Here is a 12,027-nt window from a genome sequence, read left to right as displayed (position 1 = left end):
AATAAAAGATAAAGTGTGATGAAGACTGAAAATGTCTCTCATTTTTTAGCCCAGTAGCCTGTTGATAACAGCAACCATCAGGGGTCATTGCCATGCTGGCTTGTGGTGGACATTTTTGCCAAAATTCCATTTTTGCCATGGACATACAAAATGAGTGGACAATTAGGCCTAATAGAAACACATAAAGAGATAAACAGATGGCCATAACAGGTCTGTAACTCTGAGAGTGTTCAAATAGATCCATTTGAACCCTCTCAGAGTTAAGTGCTTCCCAATGAAACATTTGAGAATCTCTATACTAGTTGGACTCTTAATAATATGATGGCATATTACGGTGTATATAGTGTCTTAGTATATAAGTGTCATAGATATTCATAAGAAAACCTGGTGACTTGACATCCAGTATTATATTATGGGTCTTATGATCAAAATAAGAACATTAATAATGGTGTGTAAAAAAATACATTTGAAGAAAATCTAAAATTTTCCACAGTCATGACCAAGTCTTGCCACAGACATATTTGTCCGTGTATGGACATGTTGATGACCTCATGGCCATTATGTCCAATCTCTATGGTGGAGTTCATAAAATATAGCCTTACTTGTGGAGGTTATATTTTGCTCATTGAGACAGGTGAGACATGACCGTTGACACAATCCCTTTTCTGGTTTGACACAAATTCTGACCTGAAGGTCAAGATTGAATTTCCCCCTAGCACAAGCAGGCAGGCTCCATTCGCTCAATCCTAAAAACCTGGGTTTGAATCCGAGGTAGAAGAGGAAAGTTACATAGTGGTACATAGTCACTTTAAGCGGTTAAATAACATACCCTTTCCCATTCCTAGAAATGTAGTGAGTCAAAAGTACCATATTTGTCTTTGAAATGTAGTGGAGTGGATAGTATCCAAAAATACAAATTCTTAGGTAAGAATTTTACAGTGTAAAAGTACAGTAAAAACATTTATGTAAGTAGAGTACTTATGTATAGCCTATACTTTGTTACTGTCCACCACTGGCTTGTTAGTCTTACAGTAGCGCCACAGAAGATTTTAACTGCTAAATATATTAAATTACAGATGAGAGCTCTTCCAACAGGACAAGTCAACTCTGTCCTAATAGGTCAATCTAATGAGCAACAAACACTAACTTAATCTGATTGAGGAGATGCACAAGTTACAACACATGAAATATAGTAACTACACAAATATAGAAATAGTATTGCAATTATGTTATTAATGCATACTTTAAAAAGCCAAATTAAATTGTATACATACATAGGCCTACTTCAGTATACATGTACAGTACATCTATTTCTTGTAATCGTTTTACTAGAGTGATAACGCTGTATAATGTAATGGACTTGTCAAATACAACATTGGCTAAGTGACAATCGTCATACTGTAAGCAATTGCTGCATTTTAAATAATAAAATTACACTCCAAAATCTGGCTATTTTATGTGATAATTGATCTTATACCTCAGAAAAAAAGGGTGAAATTGCAGTTTCACAGCCATTATGCCATTTGCTTTGCCTGTCAGTGATCTGTTTACATCATGTGACTGTTTTCTGTAGAAAAGGGAGTTGAGCTATACTACTACTGGTAGTTCCATTAAAACCTCTGGGGTCATTCATGTGACTTATCAAACCTTTGAGGCTGTTTGTGGGCCTATAGGTCACAAGTAGGTCACAAGTTCCCCTGCAATAAAGGATTTTGATGACAACCATGGTACCCAGCACCTACTACTTCTTTGCATCCTGATATTCCATCAACATCCATGATTGATTCTGTGGTAATTGAAAAACACACACTTGCACGCAGACACATATACTATTGCTAATTGTAGCAATTATTCTTCAATTCTATTTTAGAATTGTATATATTCAATATTTATACAGGCTAATGTCTATCATTAAAACCTCACACAATGAGTAGCCCACTGGGTGACACATTTAGATTTATGCAGGAATCTTAGGCATGGTGGTGCATGTCTGTGGGTTAGCCAACAGGGGGCCTCATAAGTCAGCCTGGATCACTGGATCGGTCCAGTACTAGTCCTAGCCTGGGGCCAGCCTTTATACTAATGCAGCTAACTGCAATATAGTATCATCCCCTCCTTGTTTTAACCATAGGTTTTAACATGTGTGGGGATGATGTCTAGCTCCAGCTAGGCTACTATAGTCCCAGGTAGACCTCCAGGTGGGTGACAAGTGTTCATCATTATACTATTTGAGTCCCGGGAAAACGTCTAATTTCTCTTTTGGCGATAAAGTTTGGGAACCACTGATCTATATCTTTACATTTGTTTCAATTTAATATTATGAAATGACAAGGAAGTCTGGTTAATAATAGAATATTGCTTTGTGTTGGGCATAGGTTTAACATATAGTTATATAGTTAACATGTCCCCTCCCCACCATAAGTGACTAGAGCTGTGCTTTCAGTAGGGCCACATGATGAGTTGATCTGCTAAATATATTCAATTACAAAGATGAGAGCTTTCCCAACAGGACAAGTCAACTCCAAATCAATCTAATAAGCAACAATCACAAACTTAATCGGTTTGAGGAGGTTGCTCAATATGGTAGCAGGACGCATGGACACATGAATTAAACATAGTAAACTACACAAATAATTCAATTTAGTAGGCTACTACAAGTAGGTATAATGTATGCTTTAAAAAAATAGGGATGTGCATTCTCACAACCAAACATTGTCATCAGTGTAGTAGCTAAGTCCACTACATTCGAGATACAGTAGCCTACTAGTAGTAGGCTACTATCTCGAATGTAGTGGACTTGACAAATTTAAAATTTCATGACAATAGAATATTAATGCAATATTGTTCTCATCTTCCACTTTATTCATCTTCAAGCTGCAAACAGCTGCCACATATTAAATAATTACAGCTCGCTCAAAGATTTAAAAACATTCGAAAACAAATGTCCTTTTAATTTAAACAGTTAAAACAGTTAATGATAATTCACAATTTCATTTTTAAAACAGTTGTGTACAATGTGTTCTTGATCATGAATGGTCCCCTGTGGTCAAGTAAACAAGGCACATTGAGGCTTGGTCATATCAAATAAAGAGATAAGCATTATTTTAAATTGTTGGTAGCCATTCATTTTTCATCAAGTCAGGTGGGAAAAGGTCCTCAAGACAGGATGCCCAGAGGGTCCATACTGAATAATACATTTGTTATTTTAAAGATATCACACTGTTAAGTAGTTCTCTAGGTCCATCCATTCAAGTTATATACCGTAGTTTCAAATTACAAGGTTTATTAACTTTCAGCTTAAGCAGATGCACTGGTGGTGGAATACTATACTACTTCACAAGATTCTAATGGATTTAATCAAGTCCATATCAGGGAAATAGTATCATTTTTGTTGTTAAAAGTGAATCCCAAATGCATCATAGCTGTCCTGAATACTTCAAGGATGTGATTTTCTTGGAAATCGGGCCACACGTTTTATATGAAGAGCTCCTCATCTGTGGAGGTGGTTTTAACACTGCTATTACAGGTTTGGATTATTATTTGTCTTGGGCAGACACTTGCCACTTTCAATCATGCATGGCAACTCTGAACCTATCTAGACTTTATCCAGGGGAACTGTATGTGAGAAAGCAAACGTCTGAATCAGTTGGACTGGACATGCAACAGACGCTGCCAGCTCTCCAGAGTCTAGTACAACGTCGGTTTAATGTCTTATTGAGCCCACAGAGCAGGTCATTGTCCACAGAATTCACAGCGAGCAAGTGGGCGTATTTATACACAAAGACGCCTTGACATAACAAAAATGTCTAACTGGAGAGACGACAAAATTCGTGATATTCTGCCTGTGAAGGCAAACACCTATAAATCTGTCAAATTCAACAAAAGCCAAGATATTCGGTTATTGTTTATGACCAAATTACAAACTGGCTATGTGATTGCCGTGTAATCTGAGCCCAGGCAGGCAGGCACCACCCCTCACATATATACTGTAAAAGTATTTTCAGTAGGTAAGAGCAAATCTGCTGCGGACAACCTCCCGTTTTGTGCTATGTATGAGACGACAACTCTGTACAATGTTTGGACCTGTTTTTCCAGACAATGGCTAGAGAAATGGCTTTAGAATGTGGGAAAAGGCCTCTACCTGCATCTTGGTTTGCAGCTTGCAAGTAGCTTACCTGACTTTCGCCAGATGGTGGCAGCATTGCTTATGCATTGCTTTACCATCTGGGTTCACTTGCGGAGGAGGGGTTCCCTTTGGAATGTCCCTGGCCGGACCAATCAGCGGCAGCTATGGGCGGGCTCTGAGCGGCTCTGAGCCAATAGAGTCTGATTGCAGACCACGTGGAAACCCAGGAGGCGGATTCTGGGTGCAACGTCATGCAGACAGGCCAATATGAGTCGTTGGGAGTTGGCACGGCCATATCCAATCACCTGCTTTAGAATTTTAAAAAATGGCCCGCCCCTTAAATCGGTTGTGCTGGACCGAGTCCAGATGGTAGAAGCAGAGCGTTATGCAGGCATATGCAATGCTGCAAACCATCTGGCGAAAGTCAGGTTAGCAAGTAGCATGTGGCCCCAAAGAATGCAAACAATTCATTTAGCCGGAAAGTGAAGGAAAAATGAAGTAAAACATTTACCAAAATGTTTCTGGTGTTGGAGACTGACATACCAAAAATAAAAATGTCAACATGTCCCTATTGCTGCCATGACGCTCTTATAATACAGTAGATGATAATTAGTTGACACATTTTTAGCTACAATTTCCCCTAAGGCAATAGCTCATAAATTAACTTGAGGTCATCTCAAGTTCAAACAGTCTACAACATAGTTCATAAACAAGACGTGGCCTCACAGAATGTCCAGAGCAAAGGAGTTGGTGCTGCTGTGTTCAACAAAACAGAAAAAAGGCTCTGACCTGACTGTTAATACTGCATCAATGCAACACTACATACAAACGATAAAGGCTGCATCTCAGGTCCTTAAATTAAATCCTCATTTCCTATACATGCATCCTTTCCTTGTATGTTAGTCCCTCCCACTGAGGAAACATAGAAGAGTAGAGAGGAAAGGATGAACATTTGGGACGTCAATTCCTCTGAAGTGCCATGTCATGCAACGTCCATTTCTGATGACAACATCACAGGTGATAGGCCCTCTCCCTTGTAAGGGCTACTGTCAGCTGGAGGGGCGTCATGCTGCTCAGCTTGCAAACACTCCCTGGTAGGAAGCATCAAGGTTTCCTACAGTACCTCCTCATTGATGCCTCCTGATCCTATTTCCTATGTCCTACGAGCAGGCATAAGAGACTTGACACCACAGATATAAAAGGCTAGATGCCTCATTCGCCTCTGCAGTTCATTGGAGCCACGTGCAACAATTGTAGTCCGGACTTCCTGGAAAAACCAAGGGATCGCTGCCAGTCTAGCCTCGGAAACCCAGGCTTCTTTTGGCGATCGGAAAGAAAAAGAAGCCTGGGCGATCGCGTTATGATCACTGTTGGAGGAAGTGTAGAATTTCCCTAACCAATCAGAGTGCAGAGAACATCGCACCGAATGTGTTGACGTCATGACGCAGCAGCGTTCTCTGCGCTGAGCAGAGGAGCAGAGGGGGTGGGGGGGAGGAGAACACAAGCTATTGGCCAGAGACTCGCGGAGAGATTAGCCGTGCCCGCCCATCTGCCTACACAAACTGGTCCGCGTTAGCTCAGAGTGCTGCCAGTCAAGTGACTACTGGCCAATCACAACACGTCTTTTCTGTGATTTATCAATCCATCCATTTGGCCTACTGGTCTAGGCGATTACCATATAGGCATTGATGCCTGGCGGCGTCGCCAGTTCGATTCCCGATCCGGATGACCTTTGCCGCATGTCTCTCCCCATCTCTCCCCTGTTTCCTGTCAGTCTACTGTACTATCCAATAAAGGCATAAAAGCGCAAAAACAAATCTTAAAAAAAAGAAAAAAAATCCATCCATTTCCTGATGTTGGCCGACCGAATTCTACTAGAGCTAGGATGTAGGATAGGACAGATCAGAATAAGGACCTGAGACGCAGCCAAAGTGTAGCTGAAAACAGACAAGCCCTTTGCTAGTTCCGGTCATGTGATGTCAATGTAAAGTGATTTCCTGTTCCTCGTCTTCGTCATCATCCTCACCTGCGGCCGTGTCCTCGCCCTCATCTCCGTTCTGCCGCAGCAGTGGCAGCTCCAGCTCTGGGCTCTTACTGCTTAACTGTCTTAACGTGGGGCCCTTGTCTGAAAACCAGGAAAACCATCACAAAAGATTGGAGATTACTGGAATACACTACTAAGGCGCCGGCTACACAGAGCTGGATATTTCTGAAGCTAGACATTGTTTTATGCGTTTGGGGCTTGCAGCCATACGAAGCTGGATATTTCGGCTGTGAAGCTGGATATTTTTTAAACCCGATAAATAAGTGGAGAGATTGAAAAATATCCGATTCACTGGATCCGTGTAGACAGGGAACCCGGATATCTCTGAAGACTTTACTGTGTGTGTGCTTGTTAGACCTAGATATCTTTGTCGTGTGGACCTAGATATTTTTCTATGTGGATATCTGAAAAACCGGGATATATGAAATATCCAGCTCCGTGTGGACCTAGATATTTTTCTATGTGGATATCTGAAAAAACAGGATATATGAAAAATCCAGCTCCGTGTAGCCTATGCCTAAGAAGGACCATGGTCTGGCAGGTTCAGACTGATTCACACACACAGTATACATGTTACGGCCAACCATTTTTCCAAAGCATACTGTGGCTTGGTTGATTTTTGTTTTAGGAAACTATAAAAATCTATTCCATAGACTTGACATTTGCAAAATAATAGCAATCTTACTTTTGTTATAGTAAGTCTTGAGGCTAATATGCACAGAGATGCCAGACAGGCACACAGCAAAACCCATCCAGTTGATAGCAGTCATCTTGTCTCCCATAAAGCCAGCTGCCAACAGCAGAATACAGACCTCCTGTAGTGATAAACGAAACCAGTAAGTTATGTAGAATTGTGGCAGGTCAATATACAAAATAAAAGGACCATATCACACTGCTGCTGATTTACTTTTCAGTTATCTGTTGATGGTTGTCATATACAAACAGTTATTATGCTAAGTTTGCTAACCCATATTGACAGCAAAATTACCCGTCTGTCTGTCTCCAGTATTTCAAGTGTTCTCCATGTTTGTACAATTTCTATGACTCATTTCAAGGGCAAACACTAGCTTTGCATGCCCTTACAGTCTCTGTAAGGGCATGCATTTCATCAACCTGATTCTTATCAAGCACATTACCTTGAAGATCCCCGCTATGGAGAGAGTGAGGCTGGAAGTTCGGGACACGAGCAGGAACTCTGAGAAGCCGAGTCCGAAGGCCAGCCCGCCACCGACACTCAGAGTGAGCAGTGAGTACAGCAGAGGGGAGAGGTGTGTCACACGGAACAGCCTCTCTGAGGTGCTCAGGCTCAGCCCTGCGGGAAGACACACAGGACAGAAATGAACGATGAAGAAACAGCCTCTCACAATCCCCATTGGTTCACATGCGTTAACAGCACATTAAGCGAATGAATCCTGACATCTCAGGTACCTCGACGCTATGTTTATAGATCAAGGGTTAACCAGCAGGCTCTAGCCTGGAAACCAGAAGAATCTGCCATTGGCCATGCCAAGCTAAGCAGGCCCAGATTGTGTCACCCTATAGGAGGCTCAAAGAAAACTACATTTAACACCGCAGGCTAGGCAAAAATCTTGCATCTAAGCAAGAAAACAAAAGAACATCACAATTAGTGTGTGTGTGTGTGTGTGTGTGTGTGTGTGTGTGTGTGTGTGTGTGTGTGTGTGTGTGTGTGTGTGTGTGTGTGTGTATTGAATAGATTACATGACCACATAGCCTACAGTAAAAGACCATACTGTATCTCACAAGAGGCTAAGGGCAAAGATTGACAAAATGCTGCCAAAAGTGTGCCTCACCTTCGTTAAAGAAGAAGAGTGGAAAGAGGCCCAAGAACATGAGAGGCTGTAGATGGTACATGGTGTCGATTGGGTTCTGGAGGCCTGGAGGGAATGGGCATCAAAATAGGATGGGTGAGAGAATGTGAAAATTTAAGACATTCAGTTATCTTCGTCCAAAATATATTCTAGGGATATTTTATAATTAACTAAGCAATAACTCTTGACATGCAATGGTAGATTTCTTTTCACACTGGGCTAAACAATGCCTTATCTGTTATATACAATGACAACAAACTATGGCCTGAAAACCATAGTTTTATTATTACCCATTTCATGACATCATGTTTCATGACACAATTTCACCAAAAACATTATGGGTTATGGTGACTATAAAACAGAGAAGAACATCAATGCGGTACAATGAGTAATTAGAATTCAACCGTGTTATAAAAACTCAAGGGCACTTATCTTCTAATGTTCTGTGAATTTTAATCTTCTTTTTACATGAGTTGATCCCGGAATTAAATTACTGTGCGGTTTAATTAAAATGATGACAATCTGAACTAGTAAATGTGTTGCTGATGCTGATTACAGAGCACTGACTCGTCTCTACTAACCTAGTTCTGCTTTCTGCATGAGGATCTGAGTAAGGGTCCAACGGATTCCTCCTATAAAGGAGGCCAGCAGCACCATGATGAACCCCTCCAGGTTGAACTGGGTCGACTTGTAGGTGAACAGGAACAGGCCACTTGCGATCAACAAAACCACAACAATCAGGAATGGATTCTAGGGTTAGGGGGGGAGTTGAGGATGAAAAGAGAAAATAAAGAAGAGGGGATGTTTTCAATAACATTATTATTGCAATTGCCACAGCACATCTCAAACATTTGCAAACTTCCACAGATTTTCAGAGAGCAGATGCCTGATGAAGGTCTGAAGAGACCGAATCGTTGCTGAATAAAGTTATAAGTGAAGACAGTGTGCGGGACTCCTTCTCTCCTCTCAGAGAGCAGGAAACAAAGTTGTAGCTTGTAGTTGTAGTATTTTCTTTTTTCTTAGATATCTTTTTAGGCTTTTAGGCCTTTATTTATACAGTAGTACAGTAGGTAGGTAGACAGGAAACAAGGAGAGAGAGACGGGGAGTGACATGCAGCATAGGCCGCCGGGATCGGGACTCGAACCCGCAACACGCTGTCAGGCATCAGAGCCCATGTGGTATGCGCCTGGACCGTTAGGCCAGCGGACACCCCACCAGTTGATGAAACGTTATGGCTATAATTATAACTTCAAAATAGTTTTGGAAGAAAGACCATAAAGAGATGTGTCTGAATTTTGTATCAAGATTATCAACTGTTTAATTTTTACAGGTATGTTTCTCAATACGGAAAACCAAATTTGAACTACATCCCACTGAACACACAGGTATTTGTGGTCATGCAACCGTGGTGTAGGTAATTTAAAATGTTCGCTTTTTAGCTTTGAGTGTATACATTTACGTAAAAAAGGAAAAAAGAAAGTTGTGTAAATTTGATTACCTTACCGAACAAAACGTGAAAGCAAAGTATAATGAACTTTTATGTGCCACAGAGCTTATTTTCACCAATATACATTTTCTGTCAAGGGAACCAGTAAGACACAAACTTCCTCCTTCTTCCTAAAGAAATACAACACACGTCACTATTGGGTTGTGAGGTGTGGTTATTTTCTGATTTCAAACATCGTTGGAATTCGTATTTTTGCCCATAATGACATGTTCACAATTGGGACGCCAAGGTTAAAGTGGTTAAGTGTCTTTCTCAGGGACACTTAACGAGGCGACACAAAGCCTGGAAGAGCTGAGGATCGAACAGGGGACCTTTATGTGAGCATTGCATTTCAATGTGTGTGTCACGCAGATTAAATCAAATATAATGTGATTCATTAGGGGGTTGGTCACTCACTGGCTCCTCCAGTTTGAAGACAAGGGAGAAGAAGAGGATGAAGAGCACAGCTGTAGACTTGGTCATGGTGTACCTTCAGTGACAAAAAGATCATGTACGTTACAGTATGTCAATCAAAACGTCAATCCACTTCCACCCACAAACCTACTGTACAGTATGTACATTTCTTCAAGGTCTAACAAATGTCACTTAAAGATGCACAATCGCAGACAAAGACCTTCTGATTACCAGTGGAAAATGGGGGGGGGGGGGGGGTGCATTGTTTATGTCATTTCCAGCTACAGATGAATGGTGTGCCAGGTCAACAATTAGTTGGTGTGTTGCAGGCTTAAACAAGTGTAAAAAAAAAGTGTATGACATGTTTTTCTGCTACAAGCATTGTCACATCTTAATTAGAGTAAAATCCTCGCTTTTTAGCTGCAAACTCAAATGTGTATTTAAGGTGTGTAATAATTCAAGCACATGTACAAACTTACAAACTGATAGTGATGAAAAGTAAGCTCCAGTTGGAAAGTGCGATGTCCAGTGCCTTCGCCAGGGCTGGATAAGAGGAACACATGATACGTTGATCACACAGTATGACCACACACCTACTGTTTCAACACACTGATTATCATAGGTAGTTGAAGAACTAGCCTATGCTGTGACTGAGAAGAACAAATGAAGGGTTTTTATTTTACGTATTTTGTTAAATATGACCACATGAGCCACATGAACTCTAGCCCACCAGCGCATGTCATAATAGACAAAACATTCTGCAAAAATAGGCAAACATTCTGCATAAATAGCTGAACTACAAGCTCTTGCTGCAGCGCATGGTGAGCTTGTACTTCGGCTATTTGGTATAGAGGAAAAAAGACGGGGCCCAAGTATAGATCCTGGTCAACTTAAATACAGTATACTACATGCGGCTATTAATGGTGGATAACTGAATAGGCAGTTATGGACAGATACATTTACATTGTATTATTTGCTAATAATTTTGCACAACAGCCACATCTGAAATCTGATATAAAGTGGTCTGTCAGTCTATGGACTTTAGTCAACGTCTTTACGTACTGAAGAGCACAGTTATGTCAGTTAGTCAATGAACATGATAAGAGCTGACTATCTTGCTTCACCCATTTTACTACTCTGTCAATACTTTGTCCAAGTCTCTAAATATGCAATTCAAGTACATGATACTTTGTCCAAGTCTCTAAATATGCAATTCAAGTACATGATACTGTGTCCAAGTCTCTAAATATGCAATTCAAGTACATGTGGAATCTTAACTACTTAAACTCTATATACTGCAGTTGACTGGGGTCCCAAGGGGTCTATACCCATGTGTTTTTCCCTCAACACCAAATTAACCTAAATAGCCGATAAACCAAATCACAACAGCAACACTATGCATTGTGAGCTTTTACATTGTCTATTTTCAGTAATGTTTGCCAAATTTGGACGAATGTTCGCCTATTATGAGTGACGTGCCCAGAATAGGGACGCTAGGGTTCACGTGGTTAAGTCGAGTTTCATGACTTTGTCACACGCTGTCCACCAAACCTCACCTGTGGGGGCCACCTTGTAAATGTAGACCTTCCAGCTGAGAATGACACGGGGTTTCCCAGTCCAGCACAGCATGCAGTGCCGTGTCAGGGTTGAGAGGCAGAAAATGATGGTAAGGTGAACCAAGGTCATGAAGAGAGGGTAGTGGAAACCCTGAAGAAGGTAAAAACAATATTCAAACCAAATAGCCCCAGCTTACAGAGTAAAACAACAGGGCTTCCTGGCCAGAGAGTCACATATAGAAATGCAGTTTCATCTCACCTTCATCAGCCATTTGTTAGACTAGAAGCTGGCGGGCGGCCCAGCGTCTAGTCGGCGACCTGGCCAACTCGGAACAATGTAAATAGGGAATGAATGCCCCGCCCTTTAATGCAAACCCCATTATACCTGTTTTCATAGGACCCGTTTTGACCATTTGTCTGCCTGTGTCCATTTATGCCCATATATGGAGATATCTGTATCTGTCTGTCTGTCGGTGTCCATTTTATGTCCATATATGGAGATCACTGCAGTTATAGTTCTGGGTCCATTTTATGCCCATATATGCCCATATATGGAGATATCTGTCTATCT

At 41.1% G+C, this 12,027-nt stretch overlaps 1 protein-coding gene across 1 annotated transcript; it reads right to left on the bottom strand.

Annotated features, from left to right (window-relative positions):
• Positions 1–6,105: 6,105 nt before the first annotated feature.
• On the bottom strand, positions 6,106–11,721 carry LOC308290861 (solute carrier family 35 member C2-like; the record flags this gene model as incomplete). Its single annotated transcript, XM_080732773.1, has 9 exons — positions 6,106–6,251; positions 6,856–6,985; positions 7,307–7,482; positions 7,982–8,065; positions 8,581–8,749; positions 9,904–9,976; positions 10,380–10,443; positions 11,457–11,607; positions 11,716–11,721. 9 exons carry the CDS (start codon positions 11,719–11,721, stop codon positions 6,106–6,108), a joined length of 999 nt encoding a protein of 332 aa, XP_080588899.1.
• Positions 11,722–12,027: the final 306 nt, after the last annotated feature.

Source organism: Nannobrachium achirus (genome assembly GCF_963921795.1).
Source record: "Nannobrachium achirus genome assembly, chromosome: 9".
NCBI classification, from domain to species: Eukaryota; Metazoa; Chordata; class Actinopteri; order Myctophiformes; family Myctophidae; genus Nannobrachium; species Nannobrachium achirus.
The sequence above is the reverse complement of the archived record's forward strand: the minus strand, read 5'-3'. Positions and strand labels throughout refer to the sequence as shown.